Source organism: Macaca nemestrina, chromosome 15 (genome assembly GCF_043159975.1).
Source record: "Macaca nemestrina isolate mMacNem1 chromosome 15, mMacNem.hap1, whole genome shotgun sequence".
In the NCBI taxonomy this organism is placed as follows: Eukaryota; Metazoa; Chordata; class Mammalia; order Primates; family Cercopithecidae; genus Macaca; species Macaca nemestrina.
Window position 1 is genome coordinate 109,638,833 of NC_092139.1, and position 20,677 is coordinate 109,659,509.

A 20,677-nucleotide genomic window follows, 5' to 3' on the forward strand; every position below is an offset into this window, starting at 1 on the left:
GGGCGGTACAGGGAAGGCTGCCTCCTGTGCAGGTCTGGGGCTCTGGGAAGTACCCACCCACTCTCCCCCAGGAGCTGCCCTCAGCAGTCCCCGGTCCACAGCACCATACTCAGGTAGGACCCGCAGACTTAGGGTACATGACCTGGCAGCCCACCCCACTGTCTCCCTCAGCCCACAAGTGTAAGACTTTCTGTCACAGAGACTCTGCCTGTGTCCTTCTGGCCCCAAGGGACACTGGAGGGAAGGGGCTAAGCCAACAGAACCTTCCAGAAAAGGTCCCTTTGTGCTCCAGCCCTGCCAGCAGGCTGGCCCAGCACCCCTGGTGTGTGTGGGTTGGGGGACAACTGTAACAGGGCGTTGTCTCAAGAACCCCCCGGCTCTCCTCGCCCACCAGCCTGCCAGCCTGCACCGAGCCACTGTCTGTGGAGGGTGAAAGGGCCGGCAGGGAGTCAGGCTCTTCAGTTTCTCTCCGAGCCTCACAAGACCTGAAGGGGGGGCAGGCAGTGGGGCTTGGAGAGGGAAGTGGGCTGCCCCAAGTCACTCTGCAGATCGGCCACAGACCCCAAGTTGATGGGACCCAGAGGCTGGGCCTGTTCCCACTGCACCACTTCCCCTCTGCAGCCGGGCTGCTCCTGCCTCTGCTCACCGGGGGTGCAGGAGACAGGGGGCCCAGGCTGCAGAGCCCCTCCTTGCTAGGAAGGTCCTGCCTCCTTGGCAGGGATGGGAACACCATCAGATTGGGGCCAGGACACTCAGGCCTGGACCACTGGCCATGGAGAATGTGAACTCTCCGGGGTCCCAAGGACTGCTCATAGCCAGGTGGACTGAGGGGGACAAATGAGTGTGTGACCCCGAGTCAGCTCTACTCCTCTAAGAGTGGGGCCCAAACACCACCTTCCTTCCGGCTTATAGGAGCATGGATGAGGCAGCTTCCAGGCCCAGCTGAAGAGGCGCCGCCTCCAGGAGCCTCAGCCCCCATTGCCAGCCTGTAGGCTGGGAATTCTTGTAGGGGGTTCTTGCCTGCCTTCAACAACGTCCTCCAATGTGACCACATCATGACCATGGCCACCCTGAGACATTTGACATTTGTTTAAAGCTTTATGTTCAAAATAATGGGCTTGAGGCCAGGAGATTGAGACCAGCCTGGGCACCATAGCAAGACCCCATCTCTAAATAAATACATAAAATAGTGGCGTCTTCATTGCCAGTCCTCAACCAGCTAGGAAGAAAGGCGTCAGGTAACCTGGTGGCATGCTACAGCTGAGGAACTGAGGCTTGCCAAGGGTGAGCGACCTGCCTGAGGTCACCCTACCAAGCAAGCAGCCAAGCCCAGCCGCTCCCATCTCCCTCCACCTCACCTCAGCACCAAGCACCAATTCCGGCACACACTGATCTTCCATTACTTCCCTCAGCCAAACTGTCTCCTGGACAATGCCACTGGGTCTCCAGATGGCACGAAGCAACCCCACTCTCTGGCCACCCATCCCCCGCCGTCCAGGGACAGCAGGTCTGAGGGCACCTGCCTGCCATTTAAGTGTGGCTCAGCTCTGCTGTGAGGCAGGGGCAGGCCAGCCCCCAACTCTAGAGGGGAGGCCTCTTGGTTCCAGGGCCCCTGCCAAGCTCGGCTGGGAGCTGGCGGCAGTGACAGCATTGTGTTCCCCAGTGCTTGGAAGGTTCCCAGACCCTTGGCTGGAGAATGCAATGCCACTTCTCTTGTTAAATGGTACCAGGTGGCAAGGAAAATGTGGCACAGGGACCTGAGAGAGGGGCCCCATGCAGGCCTGGGGGGAGGGGGTGTGGGGGAAGGCCTCTCCTCCTGGTCACCAGTAAAAAGTGACATCCCAGAAGAGCAGGCAGGCTGCGTCCACACTGCATTCCTCCCCTGCTTGGACCCCCATTCCACCAGCCCCCGCAAAGACCTACTCTAGCCTCCAGTTACCCTGCAAAGACACCCTTTCTGGACAAGGACAGAAGGGCCAAAGACAAGGTCATTCTCCGGGAAGGTGGGCCTTCCGGGCCTCTGCTGCTACTGCCCATCCCTTCAGGGACCAATGTGAAGGTTCCTCTAGCCTCTTCCTTCTGCCCTGGAGCCACCCCTCCTCCAGCACAGAGGCTGGCTTCCCCAACCGAGTGCCCGAGGGGCTTCTTGCTGCTGGGGAAGGCCTGCTTAGGGCCAGTGCCTGCACCACTCTGCTCCCACGCTAAGGGCCTCTGCCCTTGGCCTATCCTGCCACCCCCTGCCCTCTCACGATGCTCAGTGTTCTAGTGGTCTCATCCTGAGGCAGGAACCATGGCTTGCAGACTGCTGCTTTCTGGGGGTACACGGGCTGTCTCCACCTTCTGTATTCCAGCTCAGGGCTTGCCCAGTGGAGATGCCCAAACCCCTTTTTTTTGAGATGGAGTCTCTGTCACCCAGGCCGGAGTGCAGTGATGCAATTTCAGCTCACTGCAACCTCTGCCTCCTGGGTTCAAGTGATTCTCCTGCCTCAGTCTCCCAAGTAGCTGGGATTACAGGCACATGACACCAAGCCCAGCTAATTTTGTATTTTTAGTAGAGGCAGGGTTTCACTGTGTTGCTCAGGCCGGTCTCGAACTCCTGACCTCAAGTGATCTGCCCACCTCAGCCTCCCAAAGTGCTGGGATTACAGGTGTGAGCCACTGCGCCCGGCCTTCAAACCTTTATTCAAGGATTAGGCACACAGAAAAACTGGAGAGAAGCAGAGGACTGGGGCTGGCTCTGCTGCCAGTTAGCTGTGTGACTGCGACACACTTCCCATGACAACGGTCTGTTTCATGAACTGTAAACTGGGGAAACATCATCTACCTCACAGGTCTGCTGTGTGAGAAGAGCTCTGTGAAGCATGACGTGCCCTGCAAATGTCAGGTGACATGTGGGGCCTCGACCGGAATCTACGTGGCTGAGGTCCTCAGCAGAGCCCAAGGGACTGCCAGGAAGTCAGGCAGGTGTCTACAAACCCTTACTGAGCACTAGGGGTGGGGCCCAAGCTAAGTTCCAGAAGGAACCTACAGAAAGGGGCAGACAGGGCCACATCCCCCGACACCTACGAGTTAGAAGGTGGCCCACCCCTCGGTGAAGGGCATGGGCCCAGCTGCAATGGTGACATCAAAGCAGAGAGGTCTTAGGCCAGCCGCAGTAACTCACACCTATAATCCCAGCACTTTGGGAGGCCGAGGCTAGCGGATCACGTGAGGTCGGGAATTTGAGACCAGCCTGACCAACATGGTGAAACGCCACGTCTACTAAAAATACAAAAATCAGCTGGGCATGGTGGTGCGCACCTGTAATCCCAGCACTCTGGGAGGCTGAGGCGGGCAGATCACCTGAGGTCGAGAGTTCAAGACCAGCCTGGCCAACATGGTGAAACCAGTCTCTACTAAAAATACAAAAATTAGCCAGGTTTGGTGGCAGGCGCCTGTAATCCTAGCTGCTCTGGAGGCTGAGGCAGGAGAATTGCTTGAACCAGGGAGCAGAGGTTGCAGTGAGTCGAGATCGCGCCACTGCACTCCAGCCTGGGTGACAGAGCGAGACTCCACCCCCATCAACCAAAAAAAAAAAAAAAAAATGCAGAGAGGCCCCAAGGTGCTGGTGCAGTGCTGCCCAGGATTTCAACTGGGGTCCATCCTGAGGCCTGAGGCTGGTGGGCACTCCCTGGCACACACAGGGTTAATGTGGGGAGGGCATTGTCACGTTCCAAGGGAGTCAGGACCCAGCTCTCTTCCTGAAGTTTCTCCCTCCAGACAGCCCCTTCACCCACAAGCTCCCACGTGCCAAGCCCGCTCTGTGCAGTGGCAGGAGCTTTGACCTGGCTATGGGGTTTCTAGAGTCCAGTTCTGATGCCTCTACAATCTCCAATGAGACCCAAGGGAGAAGGAAAGCAACTGTCACTGCACAATCTCGCCATCAACCCCAAAACGAGACCTCCAGCCAGCTTCTCTTACTTTTTGCAAAGTTCTGACAGTGGTATAATTCCTAATTTGCACCAGTTTTTGAACTCTGCTGTGTGATTTCTTTTTTGGAGACAGTCTCCCTCTGTTGCACGGGCTAGAGTGCAGTGGCACGATCTCGGCTCACTGCAACCTCCGCCTACCGGGTTCAAGCAATTTTCCCGCCCCAGTCTCCTAAGTAGCTGGGACTACAGGCGCAGGCTGCCACGCCTGGCTAATTTTTTGTATTTTAGTGGAGATAGGGTTTCACCGTGTTGCCCAGGCTAGTCACGAACTCCTGAGCTCAGGCAATCCGCCCGCCTCAGCTTCCCATGTGATTTCAAATAGTTACTGTTCACTGAGTACCTACCTAGCAAGGTGCAAGGCATTAACACATTATGAACACAGCAACCTACACACAGGCATTGGGGGGGGTCACACGGTCCCAGGCATGTCCCCCATCATCTCATTCAATCCTCACAATGTGACAAGGTGAGCAGAACATCTCCATTCACATGAGGAAACAGCTCCAAGAGGCAACAACCACGTTCTATGACAGCAGGGCCAGGAGGCGAGTCTGATTGGCTTCCTGAGTTCAAGCTCCCCTTACCCACTCTTTTTTTTTTTTTTTGAGACAGAGTCTCACTCAGTCACCCAGGCTGGAGTGCAGTGGCACGATCTCGGCTCACTGCAAGCTCTGCCTCCCAGGTTCACGCCATTCTCCTGTCTCAGCCTCCCAAGAAGCTAGGACTACAGGCGCCCACCACCACACCTGGCTAATTTTTTTGTACTTTTAGTAGAGACAGGGTTTCACCGTGTTAGCCAGGATGGTCTTGATCTCCTGACCTTGTGATCTGCCCGCCTCTACCTCCCACAGTGGTAGGATTACAGGCGTGAACCACCACGCCCGGACTTTTTTTTTTTTTTTTGAGACAGAGTCTCGCTCTGCTGCCCAGACAGTGGCATGATCTCGGCTCAACACAACCTCCGCCTTCTAGGTTCAAGTGATTCTGCTTCAGCCTCCCGAGTAGCTGGGACTACAGGTCCGTGTCACCATGCCTGGCTGATTTTTATATTTTTAGTAGAGACAGGGTTTCACTATGTTGGCCAGGCTGGTCTCACTTTTTTTTTTTTTTTTTTGAGGTGGAGTCTCACTCTGTTGTCCAGGCTGGAGTGCAGTGGCGCAATCTCAGCTCACTGCAACCTCCGCCTCCCGGGTTCAAGTGATTCTCCTGCCTCAGCCTCCTAAGTAGCTGGGACTACAGGCACCCACCACCATGTCCAGCTAATTTTTGTATTTTTGTAGAGATGGGGTTTCACCATGTTGGCCAGGCTGGTCTCAAATCCCTGATCTCAAGTGATCCACCCACCTTGGCCTCCCAAAGTGTTGGTATTACAGGCGTGAGCCTCTGCACCCGGCCCACCCTGCCCTACTCTTTAATTGTTCTGAGTCAGTTTCCTTACCTATAAAGTGAATGAGACCAGTGATTTCTCAACTTTTTTTAGTCACAGACCTTTTATTCGAAGGAAACCTTAAATAGAGATGTAACACGCCAGCTGCTTAAAGACACAAGGCTCTGCAAGAGTGAGTGTGGGAGTGGGAGGGGGCTGGAGTCCCACCAGCTGGGCCCCCTCACTGCTTCTGCCTAGCTCTCCCTGCTGGAGCACAGGTGCTACAGGGAACCTTCCCAACCACTGGAAGCTGAGCCTGGGCCTGTCAAGCCCTGACTGGACATTCTCAACAGAGAATGTTTATGGAGTCAGCACGAAGCCATGGGGAGAGGCAGCCCAGGGGCCAGTCGCCCTCACAGGTCCTCCAGGGAGGGGCCCTCAGAGCTTCTCAGCAGGGACAGCAGGTTCAGAGCTGAGACACCGGGCACGTGGCCAGCGCAGATCTGCAGCATGCGCACCAGGCGCTGCGCCATGGTGGCCCGAAAGCCTTCCACCTGCGGGGAGAGCAGAGAACAGCAGTGAGACACAATGCAGTGGCTGGCCCTGCTCCCTTACTCAGAGCAGCTGCAGGGGCTGCCAGAGCAGGGCTCGGGGGGGGGACTCGGGGGTAGCTCAGGTCATCACTGCCCATCACAGCCATGCCCTCATTCATGCCACACCTCAGAGTAACTTCCAACTGCCTCAGCTTGCCCAAACCTTCAGACAACCTCCAGAGACATCCAGAGCCTGACCTCCTGCTCAAGAGGAAATGAAGGCTTAGCAAGGCTGGCTAGGTCGAACAAACTGTCAAGGATCACCCAGCTAGTGACTCCAGAGCTGCACTCTGAACCAGGGCTGCCTCCAACCAATGCCCGGGCAGCTCGGGCCCCAGAGGCTCAAGACCAGGGAGCAGAAGATACTCACAGGGATGGGATGGAGGGAGGGAGAACGGGTGGCCCTCACCACAGATAAGGTGCCATCAAAAAGGAATGGGCCTGGGGGAGCTGTGAGGCCAGAGAGGGACAAGACTGCTCCAGGCCCGGGCACAGATGCTCTAGACATGTCTACTGGAAGATCACGATGCTGGCCAGTGTCTTCCCCTGTCCGACATGTGGCCTCAGAAGCATCTTACCTTGTTTCCTCTCTAGCTGGGGGCAGGTTGGGGTGTCACCACCCACCCAAAGTAGAGACCAGGGTATCCTCAACTTCCCTGCTCTTACTCCCACCGCTTGCTACCATGACCTCCTTGGTATTAGACCCAGCAGCAGCTTCTCAGTCCTCACCGCACTGGCGCTATTGACAGAGTCCACCACAGCTGTTTACTCCCTCCTTGAAACGCTTTTTCTGCCTGGCTCCCAGGCCCCCGCACTCACCCAGGGTTCCGCTCCCACACAGGCGGCTCCCTCGCCTTTGCCCAGCATCTACATGCTGGGGCTCCAGAGCTCGGTCCTTGGATCTCTTCTCCCACACTCAGTCCCCCGGTGACCTCGTCCAGTTCTGTGGCTTTAAAACTACCCAGTTGCTAATAACACCCAAATTACACCTCCAGGTCTTCCCTCTGAATGTCACACATGTATGCAGCTATTGACTTGATTTCTCCACCCAGGTGGCTAATAGACCCCTTGATCTTTGCATGCCAAAAGTAGAGCCCCTGAAGCCCCCAAAACCTGCTCCTCCTGCAGGCTTCCTTAGCTCAGCCAAAGACAACTCTATCCTTCCAGTCAGCTGGCAAAACCTTCAGAGTCAGCGAGGACTCCTCTTTCTCTCATGCCTCACATTCTGGCCACAGAGCAGTTGGCTGGCTCCATCCTAGAAGCAGCCAGTGTCATAGACTATCCCACCATCCTTTTTCCTGGCCAGCACTGAGTCCATGCTTAACTCCCCTAGAAAGAGCCTCCAGGCCGGGCACGGTGGCTCACGCCTGTAATCCCAGCACTTTGGGAGGCTGAGGCGGGCGGATCAGGAGGTCAGGAGTTTGAGACCAGCCTGGCCAATATGGTGAAACCCCGTCTCTACTAAAAATACAAAAATTAGCCGGGCATGGTGGCGGGCGCCTGTAATCCCAGCTACTCGAGAGGCTGAGACAGAAGAATCACTTGAACCCCAGAAGCGGAGGTTGCAGTGAGCCGAGATCGCGCCATTGTACTCCAGCCTGGGCGGCAGAGCGAAAGTCTGCCTCAAAAAAAAAAAAAAAAAAAAAAGCCTCCAGACCTGTCTCTCTATTTCTGCCCTAGTTTCCCTTCAGCCCACTCTCCTCCCAGCAGCCAAAGGGGTCCATTTAAAACCCAAGTCAGGCCACATCCCTCCCTGGCCCTGAGCCCTCCAGCAGCTCCCGACCAGGCTCCACTGATCCAGCCCCACCATTCCTGATTTCTACACCCCAACCCGTCCTTTGCTGTTGTGCTGCAGCCACCCAGGCCTCCCTGCCAGACCTTGAGCACACCAGGCAAGTCCCACACTCGACCCATGCACTTGCTGTTCTTCCTGCCACGGGGTATCTCCATGGCCTGCCCGCCTACTTCCTTCAGGTCTTTATTTATTTAAAAGTCCTGTTTGCAGGGGCGTTCCCTGGTCACCCTGCCTAACTCTTGCCTGTTTACCACCACCTGACACGCCACGCCTCTACTTTCCAGCACCTCATTTACCCTGTTTGTTTCCTTGACTAGAACAAAGCTGGGGCTTTTTTTGTTTTGTTTTGAGACAGAGTCTCGCTTTGTCACCCAGGCTGGAGTGCAGTGGCGCCATCTTGGCTCACTGCAACTTCTGCCTCCCAGGTTCAAGCGATTCTTGTGCCTCAGTCCCCTGAGTAGCTGGGATTACAGGAGCGTGCCACCATGCCCAGCTAATTTTTGTATTTTTAGTAAAGACTGGGTTTCACCATGTTGGCCAGGCTGGTCTCAAACTCCTGACCTCAGGTGATCCTCCCACGTCGGCCTCCCTGGGATTAGAGGCGTGAGCTATAGCGCCCAGCAGGAAGCTGAGGTTTTTGACTGTTTTGTTCCGTGCTGTGTCCCTGGAGCCTAGAACAGTGCTTGGCACCACAGAAACTCAGGAAGTGTTTTTTTTTTTTTTTTTTTTTGAGACGGAGTCTTGCTCTGTCACCCAGGCTGGAGTGCAGTGGCCGGATCTCAGCTCACTGCAAGCTCCGCCTCCCGGATTTACGCCATTCTCCTGCCTCAGCCTCCCGAGTAGCTGGGACTACAGGCGCCCGCCACCGCGCCCGGCTAGTTTTTTTTTGTATTTTTAGTAGAGACGGGGTTTCACCGTGTTAGCCAGGATGGTCTCGATCTCCTGACCTCGTGATCCGCCCGCCTCGGCCTCCCAAAGTGCTGGGATTACAGGCTTGAGCCACCGCGCCCGGCCAGGAAGTGTTAATAAATCCTCTCACTCTAAGTTTGGTGGACTTTGTTCCCAAAATCTATCTCCAGGTCCACAACTTGCCTCTTGCAGCAGCCTTGACCCAGCCTCCTGCCTCTGGCCAGGCTTCCTCCAATCCACGTCACTCCAGAGACATGACCCAAATGCCCAGGTCTGACCACAGTCATGACTTTGCCCATGACATCCAGGAAGAAATGACCTAATTCTACCACCAGGCTCCCAAAGCTCAGCAAATCCTTCTGCTGTTGCGTGTGTTACATGTCTGCTTATTTCATGAGATTCTGAGAGGGGAGGGCCAATATCTGAGTCATTTGTGTTCCCAGGGCCCAGCACAGAGCCCTACCAGCAGACCTAGGCAGTTATCTCACTGGGCCAATCATACACCTTCCTGTATTTCCTCATCAATGAAACGGGGCTGGTAATTCCTGCCATGCAAAGGCCTCAAGATATATGGTGGGGCTCAAACTCAATTATTCAGAAGAGTGTTCTAAAGAGGACAACACCAGCATGAAGAGGGAGGCCTGTTCAAACCCTGGGCGCTCCATCTGAGGGATGCAGGCCTATGTTCTGAGCAGGCATTTCTGCAGCTCCTGCTGCAGCTAGAACCAGGCTGGGGCCTCCTGCTTCCTGCCCAGGCCATGAAAGAACCCAGGACCTGGTCTGGCCCGCCACCTCATGGCCACAGACAGAATTGCACCACTTGTCACAAGGTGAGCAGGCACCATTGTCCCCCACCAGCACCTGAACTATGGAGCAAAGATCGTGATTCCCCTTTAGAGATGAGAAAACTAATGCTCTGTGGCAGGCAAAGTGACCTAATCAAGGTCACATGGTCAGCAGGCTAGGAAAGGAGAACAGCTAGCTCTACCCCTCACTCATGAGCTGTGTGACCCTGAGCAAGTCACCTCGTCTCTCTGGGAGGAAAGCCTGGCAGGTGAAGGCACTTCAGGTGTGCCCAGGCCTCAGGGTCCCATCTATGAGATCAGAGTGCTGGTCTGGTCAGGCGCTCGAAAAGTAGTCATCAAATAGGAAAACAAATGCATGAGTCAAGTGTGTATCGTGATCGATGCATCGACTGAGGGGCAGGCCTAACGGCTGCTGCCACATGATGAGACCTGCCCAATCCTAATGTGATATGAAAACATCCCCATTTCTACGGTGACAGCCACAGACTGCTATCCTCTGAATTCTGCCCTTAGACCAGAGGAGTGCCGAAACTAGGATAAGGGACCCCGGTCTAGACAGTGGCGACAGATTGGTGGTGACAGATCGTGTGCTCACTCGGTTCTCCCTGCATTTCATCACTTTGCTTTTGGTAACAGGCACAAGACCCAGAACAGAGCAGAAACACAACTCTTCAAAATGTATCTCAAAACCAATGAATAGGTTTCCAAAGGAATGGAGCAGGCCTGGCGCGTGGGTGTGGCAGTGTGGGCCCTGGGGCCCCTCAGTAGACCCCTCGGGGGGAGCACATCAACTCCTGCTGAGGCCTCTGTAGCAAAAAGTCATCAGGATTTATCCTGCATAAAAAGGGGCTAAAGGCCAGGCGCGGTGGCTCATGCCTGTAATCCCAGCACTTTGGGAGGCTAAAGTGGGAGGATCGCTTGAGGCCAGGAGTTCAAGACCAGTGTGGGGAACACAGCAAGACCTCATCTCTACATTAAAAAGTAAATAAATAAATAAATACTTAGCTAGGTGCGGTGGTGCACGCTTGTAGTCCTAGTTACTCAGTAGGCTGAGGTGGGAGGTTCACTTGAGCCCAGGAGCTCGAGTCTGCAGTGAGCCATGATCACACCACTGCACTCCAGCCTGGGCAACAGAGCAATATCTTATCTAAAACAACAACAACAACAACAAAAAGGCTACTTTCCTACTCCTCATGATTAGTTACACCTTGTGGGAAACACCAATAGAATCCAGTCGGGGCAGAACACCCTACATATCCATCCAACCATCTACCCGCCCACCCAACAAACATCCCTACCGCCTGCTGGGTACCCTGGCTTGGGATGGGACTAGACAAGGTCTGAAATACAGAGAGTTAAGGCCAAATCAGGCATTCTGACTCCCAGGGGACACAAGGATGCACCAGGTAATAAGACGGACATACGCCTGGCCTCAATCATTTACACCCCAGCAGGAGAGGAGACTCACAGATACATACACGTAAGACTTAGTTATAACTAAGCATGCAGAAACTCAGCAAAAGGAAAAGCAGGGCAGCACGTGCTAGAGCCTGGCATATAAGATGCACTCCAGATGAAAGCACATCACCCCTGCTTCACACCTGTGTACTCCAAGGCTCAGGGTGACCTGCCCAGGTCACAGCCAGTAAACAGAAACGTCAGGACTCAAACCAGGATCCTGTCTCCCTCCACTTCAGAAGCTGCCTCGCTCGGATACTGAGTCCTTCGATAACCACTCCCGACGTGCCCACTGTGTGCTGACCACCCTTTCCCCGCACCCGCGTGTAGTGTTGGTCTCTGTGATCAGCATGCTCACCTCCAGGTCACAGTAGAGCAGGGGGCTTTGGTAGGTGTGGGCCAGCTTCACCACGGTGTGCCGGTGAATGCTGCAGTGGCTCTCCCGCCCAGCTGGAAAGAAGTCATGAGTGCTATAGCTGCAATCTCTACCTTCCTGGCTGGAATTCAGGAAGTGCTGGGCAGAGTCCCTCACTTCCCCACTCTTTGGCTCAGTTTCTTTCTATTCTGAGGGTGACAGTCCTATTCTACTTTCTTTTCTAGGTAGTCAAGAATATCAAATTAGACAATGAAGATAATAATAGCTCCTACCCCACTGAGTCACTCTAGAATCAGTGAGTTGACATCTAGAAATTGCTTGGCCTGCATTTGCTCATCAAAGCTTCTTGAGAATTATCTGTGCCGTGCCAGGCGCTCTGCTCAAGGAGCTAACAGTTCAGCTGGAAGGGCAGACAGGTCAGACACCTCATGCATGCCGCAGAGACACCAGGGCTGAGTTTTGAGGTATTTGTAGGGGTTAGCAAGATAAAGAAGAGGAAACGTATTTGAGAGCAGCCTAGAGTAAACAAAAAGAGACGGGCCGGCTGGGTGCGGTGGCTCACGCCTGTAATCCCACCACTTTGGGAGGCCGAGGCGGGCGGATACCTGAAGTCAGGAGTTCAAGACTAGCCTGGCCAACATGGAGAAACCCCATCTATACTAAAATACAAAAATTAGCTGGGCATGATGGCGGGTGCCTGAAATCCCAGCTATTCGGGAGGCTAAGATGGGAGAATCGCTTGAACCCCGGAGACGGTGGTTGCACTGAGCCGAGATCATGCCACAGCACTCTAGCCTGGGCAGCTGAGCAAGACTCCAACTCAAAAAAAAAAAAAGGTTGGGCCCTGCAACAGGACTTACCTAGGTATGAACCTTGGCTCTACCACTTTTTATCTCTTTTTATCTAGGGGCCTTGGGCAACTTAACCTCATGACTCTAAAACGGAGGTAATAATACCTACCTCAAACATTAATATGAAAACAAAGCAATTACAGTGTCTGCCTCACAGTGAGAGCTCAAAAGAGGTTAGCCATTATTATTTTCACTGTTAATATTACAAAGTCTCAGGAACAGCAGCTGACCCAGAGAAGGAGAGTAACCGGAGATGAGACCAGCCCAGAAGGCAGACGCCAAACTGCAAAGTGCTTTGTGTCTTTATAGTTTGGATTTTACTGAAAGCCACAGGCAACCACTAGGCAACTCCAAGCAACAGCAGAGTTATCTGCTCAGATTCACTCTTACGCTGACAACAGGTCAGATTCCAAAGTATGTGTATATATGTTCTTTCGGTTTTTAAATTTAACTTTTAAGTTCCGGGGTACATGTGCAGATTTGTTATGTAGGTAAACTTGTGTCATCGGGTTTGTTGTACAGATTGTCACCCAGGTATTAAGCCTAGTACCCATTAGTTATTTTTCCTGATCTTCTCCTTTCTCCTGCCCTCCATCCTCTGATAGGCCCCAGTGTGTGTAAAATACATGTTCTTTCCATCACCCAGGGTGCCTCAGCGAGAAGCCTATCCCCGCCCCAGCTTTCCCTTGGCTGGGGGTGGGTGGTAACAGGCGAAGGACGTACTTACCACCTGTGGCAAGGAAACACACCTTCCCCAAGAAGAAGCTGGCATCCACATGGCGCAGGGACTCCTCGGTGTTCTGGAGGCTGGGGTGGCCAGGCCAGAGTGAGAAAACACACCAGAGAACAAAACTTTACAACAGAGAAGGCAGAAGCCCTTGCTTCTGTGATCCTAGAGGCCAGAGAATGACAAGAGGGTGACATTCTCTGGAGAAATACTTTGTCCTTTTTTTTTGGGGGGGGATGGAGTTTCACTGTCACCTAGGCTGGAATGCAGTAGTGCGATCTTGGCTCACTGCAATGTCCACCTCCTAGGTTCAAGTGATTCTCCTGCCTCAGCCTCCTGAGTAGCTGGGATTACAGGTGCATGCCACCACGCTCAGCTAGTTTTTGTATTTTTAGTAGAGACACGGTTTGCCATGTTGGCCAGGCTAGTCTCAAACTCCTGACCTCAAGCGATCCACCGGTCTCGGTCTCCCAAAGTGGCATGAGCCACCATGCCCCATTATGTCCTTTAATGTTTTTTAAAAATAATTTCAACTTTCATTTTAGATTCAGGGGGTACATGTACAGGTTTATTACATGGGTATACCATGTGATGCTGAGGCTTGGGGTACAAATGATCCCATCACCCAGGTACTGAGCATAGGACCTAATAGTTTTTCAATCGTTGCCCCCTCCCTCCTTCCCTGCTCTAGTAGTCCCCAATGTCTATTGTTGCCATCTTTGTGTCCATGAGGACCCCATGTTTAGCCCCCACTTACAAGTGAGAACATGTAGTACTTGATTTTCTGCTCCTGTGTTAATTCACTTAGCATAATGGCCTCCAGCTGCATCCAGGTTGCTGCAAAGGTTATGCTTTCGTTCTTTATTATAGGTGGACTTTAATTTTTTTTTTTTTTGAGACAGAGTCTCGCTTTGTTGCCCAGGCTGGAGTGCAGTGGCCCGATCTCGGCTCACTGCAACCTCCACCTCCTGGGTTCAAGCAATTCTGCCTCAGCCTCCCGAGTAGCTGAGACTACAGGCGCAAGCCACCACGCCCGGCTAATGTTTTGCATTTTAGTAGAGACGGGGTTTCACCGTGTTGCCCTGGCTGGTCTCAGGCAATCTGCCCACCTCGGCCTCCCAAAGTGCTGAGATTACAGGTGTGAGCCACTGTGCCTGGCCGTTGTCTTTTAAACACTGTGGACTGGCCACTGCCTCCTCTTTCCTCACCCTATAGGATTGACCTCAGACAGCCTCTCCCATCCTCACCACTTCCATCACAAGTTAGGTCACTCTCCCAGCACAGTTCTGAGCCAGGCCTGCCTAAGCCCTGACTGCCCCTTCCTCTGGCTCTCACCTGTATTTGCTGTGAAGATTAACCACAAACACGATCAGGTCAATTCGTGGCCGATTCACACTGGAGGGCAAAGGGAGGGACTTTGCCAAGTGGCTGAAAAACAGGAAATTGCAGGACTCAAGATAACCGTACCGCCTTCACACCACCGTTTAAATGGTGCCCTTCATGGGGAAAGAGGCCGTCAAGGGTTCCCCACCTCATCCTAGCCACCCGAGGCTCTTGCGGCCACAACTCCTTGGGCCAGCACAGAGGCAGGACTCGGCCGGTCCTATTCACATTACTCCTGTCTGATTCCCTCTGCCAGAAAGGGCCTCTGTTTAGTCACCACCTCGGCAAGGGGAGGTTGGGATATAAGACGGCATGGGCCTAGCCAGCTACGCTGCATGCTGGGAGAAGGACCAGCCTCAGAGGAGGGGGCGCTGGGCTTCGGGGTTTAGCAGCTAGGACTGAATCCCTCTGGAGTGAGAGACACGTGGGCCCAGGCCACAGCCGCGGCTACTTACACCTTCAGCTCGGAGGCGCAGTCCTCCTTGAGCATCGAGTCCGCCAGCTGCTGCAGAAGAGCATCCTCCGTGCCTACCAGCTGCGCAGGGAGAGAGAGCGGACCGTCGAGCCCGAGGCACAGCAACCCCTGGGGAGGGCCTGGCCCTTCGACCCACTCCCGGGGAGATCGGGCCGCCGCCAGCAGGCGGCTCCGAGGACATTTCCCGAGAAGTGGACCCCGCGATGCGGCACAGGCTGGGGTCCTGAGGTTTGGACCCGCTGCAGGCCTGTGGGCACCGCACTCTCTACTACCCGATCCTCGTTTAGACCGCCGGCCTCTCCAGGAAGCCAGACCCCCAGATGCGGAAAAACCAAATCCAGGCGCGGGAACCCGCTAATCAGAAGATGGGAAGGGCCCGCCGAGCACCTATTGGTGGGTGCGTCTCTCAACCTTAGAGAGCGGCTACTCCGATTGGTTCAGAGCGTGGCTCTCCGCCTTTTCCCCGTCCCGCTACGGTAGCGCTCGCTGGCTCGGCGCCTTAGGGAGCTCAGTTGACCTAGTGGCTGAAACGCCGCCCAGGAGGTAAAGGCCGGCGGGGGAAGCGGGGCCGCCGGCACCTACCAAGATGGTGGCCGAGTTCAGGCTGGGCAGTTTGTCCAGCGGCCTCAACACCGACATCACAGCCTCAAGGCCGACCGCCGCTCCTGCTGTGCGCGCCGATCTTTCAAACCGCCCTGAGTCCCGCCCCTAGAGCGGGGCCTGGGTGCACGTACCTCCTTATAGGCGGGGCTTCGCGGGACGGGACTGGGCCTCTTAAAGGAACCGAACGTTTATCTCCTTTTCTGAGGGGCATTCCAGCACCACCCGCGGAACACGTGGTGGACAGGCCTTTTGTTCCATGCTCCACAGTAAGCAGATTTGTAGTGATTTCTTTGTACACTTTCGTTCATTCATGCTCATACACAGTACTTTTTTTTTTTTGAGACGGAGTCTCGCTCTGGGGCCCAGACAGGAGTGCAATGTGCGCGATTTCGGTTCACTACAACCTCTGCCTCCTGGGTTTAATCGATTCTCCTGCCTCAGCCTCCAGAGGAGCTGGGATTACAGGCGTGCGTCACCACGCCTGATTTATTTTTGTATTTTTAGTAAAGATGGGATTTCCCCAGCTTGCCCAGGCTAGTCTCAAACTCCTGGCCTCAAGTGATCCTCGTGCCTCGGCCTCCTGAAGTGCTGAGATTACAGACGTGAGCCACCGTGCCTGGCCTTTTTTTTTTTTTTTTTTTGAGTTGGAGTGTCACTCTGTTGCCCAGGCTGGAGTATAGTGACATGATCATAGCTCACTACAGCTTCAAACTCCTGGGCTCAAGTAATCTTCCTGGCTTAGCCTCCTGAGTAGCTGGAACTACAGGCAAGTGCCACCAAGCGGATCTGGCCATGTTGCCCGGGCGGCTCTTAAACTACTGGCCTCAAGCAGTCCTCCTGCTTCAGCCTCCTGAATAGCTGGGACTACCGATGCACATCAGCAGGCCCTGCCAATTTACTGCTTTTATAGCGAGTGGTGAGCATGCTGTTCTTGGTCGGGTGGGAGACTTTAGCTCATCTTTCAAGGTTCCTTGCTGCAAACGCAGCCTGGGTACAGAGCTGTCGGGGTCTTGCTTTCTTGGCATACCCAGCAAGAACATGCAGGGACGCCCAGGGCCCATTGCGAACTGGTTCTCCCAACAGTTATATAGTAACTTGTTAATTGTCTCTCCATCTAAAATGTAAGAAACAAGCAGTTAGAGACTTTGTCACTTTGTATGTCCAGCACTCTAAAAGTGCCTGGTATGTCATAGTTAATAAATATTTGTTGAGTGAATGGATGGATTACATTCATCCATTCATTCTCAGCAGTCATTTATTCATCATTTCCTATGCCCAGACGCAATGCCCGGCCCTGGGAAGACAGTTGAATCAGACATTATTCATTAACTTAGTGTGATGAGGATGGGATAGACAATGATGACAGTGTGCTCATTGTTGTAATATCTGGGAGAGCAGAGACACTGTCTAGCCTAAATCCTTCAAACTGCAGACTAAACTAACTATGTCTTGCTTGGAAAGATCAGGAAGTAAATGGCCCCGTAGAACCCTTGCCCTCAGCACAGATAGGGCTTTGATTCCTCATGGCATGGGATGTGGAGAGGACTTCCTGAAAATCAAGTAGTAGTAGGCACTATGACAAGAAAATATAGCAAGCTGAACACCGTGGCTCACGCTTGTAACCCAGCACTTTGGGAGACTGAGGCGGGTGAATCACTTGAGTCTGGGAGTTTGAGGCCAGCCTAGGCTATATAGTGAGACCTCATCTCTGCAAAAAAAAATTTTAAATTAGCTGAGCAGGCTGGGCACGGTGGTTCACGCCTGTAATCCTAGCATTTTGGGAGGCTGAGGCAGGCGGATCACCTGACATCAGGAGTTCGAGACCAGCCTGACCAGCATGGAGAAACCCCGTCTGTACTACTAAAAATACAAAATTAGCGGGACGTGGTGGTGCATGCCTGTAATCCCAGCTACCTGGGAGGCTGTGGCAGGAGAATCGCTTGAACTCGGGAGGCAGAAGTTGCAGTGAGCTGAGATTGCACCATTGCACTCCAGCCTGGGCAACAAGAGCAAAACTCCATCTCAAAAATAATAATAATAGGCCGGGCGCGGTGGCTCACACCTGTAATTCCAGCACTTTGGGAGGCTGAGGCAGGCAGATCACAAGGTCAGGAGACTGAGACCATCCTGGCCAACATGGTGAAACCCTGTGTCTACTAAAAATACAAAAATTAACTGGGTGCGGTGGCTCATGCCTGTAATCCCAGCACTTTGGGAGGCCAAGGTGGGCAGATCACGAGGTCAGGAGTTCAAGATCAGCCTGGCCAACATGGTGAAACCCCATCTCTACTAAAAATACAAAAATTAGCTGGGCATGGTGGCACATCCCTGTAATCCCAGCTACTTGGGAGGCTGAGGCAGGAGAATCGCTTGAACCCAGGAGGCGGAGGTTGTGGTAAGCCAAGACCGCGCTACTGCCCTCCAGCCTGGCCGCAGAGCGAGACTCTGTCTCAAAACAAAACAAAACAACAAAAAAGCAAAAATTAGCTGGGCGTGGAGGTGTGTGCCTGTAATCCTAGCTACTCGGAGGCTGAGGCAGGAGGCTGAGGCAGGAAAATCGCTTGAACCAGGGAGTCAAGAGGTTGCAGTGGGCCAAGATGACACCGGTGCACTCCAGCCTGGTGACAGAGCGAGGCTCCGTCTCAAAAAAAAAATAATAATAAAATAATAATTTAAAAAATTATTATAAATAAATAACATTAGCTGAGCATGGTGGTATGCACCTTTGGTTCCAATTACTCAGAAGGCTGAGGTGGGAGAATCACTTGAACCGGGGAGGCAGAGGTTGCAGTGAGCCCAGATCACGCCACTGCACTTCAGCCTGGGTGACAGAGTGAGACCCTGTCTCGAAAAAAAAAAAAAAGCGGGGCACAGTGGTTCTCGCCTGTAATCCCAGCACTCAGCACTTTGGGAGGCCAAGGCAGGTGGATCACCTGAGGTCAGGAGTTCAAGACCAGCCTGACTAACATGGTGAAACCCCGTCTCCACTGAAAATACAAAATTAGCCAGGTGTGGTGGCGCTTGCCTGCAACCCCAGCTACTTGGGAGGCTGAGGCAGCAGAATTGCTTGAACCTGGGAGGTGGAGGTTGCAGTGAGCTGAGATTATGCCAATGTACTCTGGCCTAGGCAACAAGAGTGAAACTCTATCACACACAAAAAAACAAAAAACAAACAAATTAGCCGGGTGTGGTGGTGGTGGCAGGCGCCTGTAATCCCAGCTACTTGGGAGGCTGAGGCAGGAGAATTGCTTGAACCTGGGAGGTGTAGGTTGCAGTGAGCCGAGATCGCACCACTGCACTCCAGCATGGGCGACAGTGCGGGACTCCATCTCAAAAAAAAAAAAAAAAAAAGAAGGCCGGGCGTGGTGGCTCAAGCCTGTAATACCAGCACTTTGGGAGGCCGAGATGGGCGGATCACGAGGTCAGGAGATCAAGACCATCCTGGCTAACACGGTGAAACCCCGTCTCTACTAAAAAATACAAAAAAAAAAAAAACTAGCTGGGCGAGGTGGCGGGCGACTGTAGTCCCAGCTGCTTGGGAGGCTGAGGCAGGAGAATGGTGTAAACCCGGGAGGCGGAGCTTGCAGTGAGCTGAGATCTGGCCACTGCACTCCAGCCTGGGCTGCAGAGTGAGACTCCGTCTCAGAAAAAAAAAAAAAAAAAAAAAAGAAGAAGAAGATGAACTAAAGCTGACTGGGAGAAGAGATGAATGGGAGGAGGCTATTTTAGAGCAGGGAGGCCTGCCTAAGGTGACATTTGAGCAGATGTCTGAATTCAGTGAGAGAGGGGCCCATTAAGTATGATGAAGAAGAGGCCTCAGGCAGAAGGCAGTGCAAGTGGAAAGCCCCTGAGGGGGAAGCACTTCCAAGGTGTAGCAAGGAGGCCGGTGGCTGTGGCAGGTGGAGTAAGAAGAACAGGGGAGGAGGTGAGGCCACGGAGGTGATTGAGCTCCCGGAGACTGAGGCCCTTAGAGAGTGGTGGGCTGGGAAAAGACTTTGGACTCTGGTGGGGACTTTTCAGGAGGGGCCGGGCTGAGACCCATTTGGTCAGTGTGTGCTGAGTGCCTGCCCTGGGGACCCTGGTCCCAAAGGAGCCAACCTGCTTCAGGGAGTTACCACTGGTAACAAGAAACAAGACACTGTAGTGGGAGAGGCCACTGGGGAGCAGCCAGGAACAGCAGGAACTCAGGGGAAGCTGCCCCGAGTCTCTGGGGACAGAAAGTAGTTGTGTGTAGGATCCATATGTGATGAAGGGTAGGGATGGGGAAGAGGCCAGATCGAGGCCTGGAGGTTCTTACATCCTGAACACCCAAGCTGGCAGGGTCATCAGAGTCCTCTGGGCTAGTGTTTTTCAAATCAGCTTCTGTGGAGCCCTGGGGAGATGACTTGGGGTCCTGTGAGGGACAGGGGGGATTCTGAGTGGATTGGGTCCAGAACCCCCACCCCCACCCTACCACTGAACCAAAGCAACCTCAGCTTTGTCTATGTTATGTATTGAGCTTCCCATAAGCTTTTGTATGAATAAGGAATCAGTGGCTAAAACAATGCCCACAGGCCATGGATCACATACTTTACAGATTTATTGAGGCATAAGGGACACATATAATCAACTACACGTATTTCAAGGGTACAATTTGATAAGTTTGACATATGTATATACTTAAGAAGCCACCATCACCATTAAGACACTGAACATATCCTTCATCCCAAAAAGTTTACTCCTGCCCCTTTATGATTCTTCCCCCAACTCCTCTGCTCTCCTACCCCAAAATGTTCAAAAGCACTTTGGCCAGGTGGTGGCTCATGCCTGTAATCCCAGTACTTTGGGAGGCTGAGGCAGGAGAGCTTGAGGCCAGAAGTTCAAGACTGGCTTGGGCAACGTGGCAAAATCTTGTCTCTACAAAAACACAAAAATCATCTGGGCATAGTGGCATGCATTTGTGGTCCCAGCTACTCAAGAGGCTGAGGTGGGAGGATCACCTGAGCCCAGGAGGCAGAAGTTGCAATGAGCCATGATCACATCACTGTGCTCCAGCCTGAGTGAAAGAGCAAGACCTTGTCTTAAAAAACAAGGCAAAAGGCCAGGCGCGGTGGCTCACTCCTGTAATCCCAGCACTTTGGGAGGCTGAGGTGGGCGGATCATGAAATCAGTAGATAGAGACCATCCTGGCCAATATAGTAAACCCTGCCTCTACTAAAATACAAAAAATTAGCCAGGTGTGGTGGTGTGCATCTGTAGTCCCAGCTCCTCAGGAGGCTGAGGCAGGGGAATTGCTTGAACCCGGGAGGTAGAGGTTGCAGTGAGCCGAGCTTGCGCCATTGCACTCCAGCCTGGCAAACAGAGCGAGACTCTGTCTCAAAACAA

The 20,677-nt window shown here is 53.4% G+C and overlaps 1 protein-coding gene across 13 annotated transcripts; it reads right to left on the minus strand.

Annotated features, from left to right (window-relative positions):
- Positions 1–5,433: 5,433 nt before the first annotated feature.
- On the minus strand, positions 5,434–15,425 carry LOC105464360 (centromere protein M). 13 transcript variants are annotated; one of them, XR_011614180.1, is made up of 7 exons: positions 15,293–15,425; positions 14,691–14,770; positions 14,188–14,280; positions 12,853–12,932; positions 11,257–11,348; positions 10,442–10,563; positions 5,752–5,891 (listed from the first exon to the last, which is right to left on the minus strand). XR_011614180.1 is itself a non-coding variant. In XM_011712188.3 (6 exons), the coding sequence occupies exons 1-6, from the start codon at positions 15,347–15,349 to the stop codon at positions 5,751–5,753; spliced, it is 543 nt and encodes a 180-aa protein (XP_011710490.2). In that variant the 5' UTR covers positions 15,350–15,425; the 3' UTR covers positions 5,434–5,750. The 13 variants fall into 13 exon arrangements, 9 of the variants coding, with proteins under 9 accessions (XP_011710490.2, XP_070936760.1, XP_070936763.1 ...); XR_011614179.1 differs by having other exon boundaries at positions 10,442–10,587; XR_011614178.1 differs by having other exon boundaries at positions 12,875–13,017; positions 15,293–15,410.
- Between the last annotated feature and the right edge of the window lie 5,252 nt (positions 15,426–20,677).

Coding starts and splice junctions, on each gene's coding strand:
- LOC105464360 (XM_071080659.1), bottom strand. CDS start 15,349: ATGTCGGTGTTGAGGCCGCTGGACAAACTGCCCAGCCTGAACTCGGCC. Junction 14,771..15,292: donor TGAACTCGGCCACCATCTTG/GTAGGTGCCGGC, acceptor CTCCCTGCGCAG/CTGGTAGGCACGGAGGATGC. Junction 5,892..11,256: donor TGCTCTACTGTGACCTGGAG/GTGAGCATGCTG, acceptor CTCTCCCCGCAG/GTGGAAGGCTTTCGGGCCAC.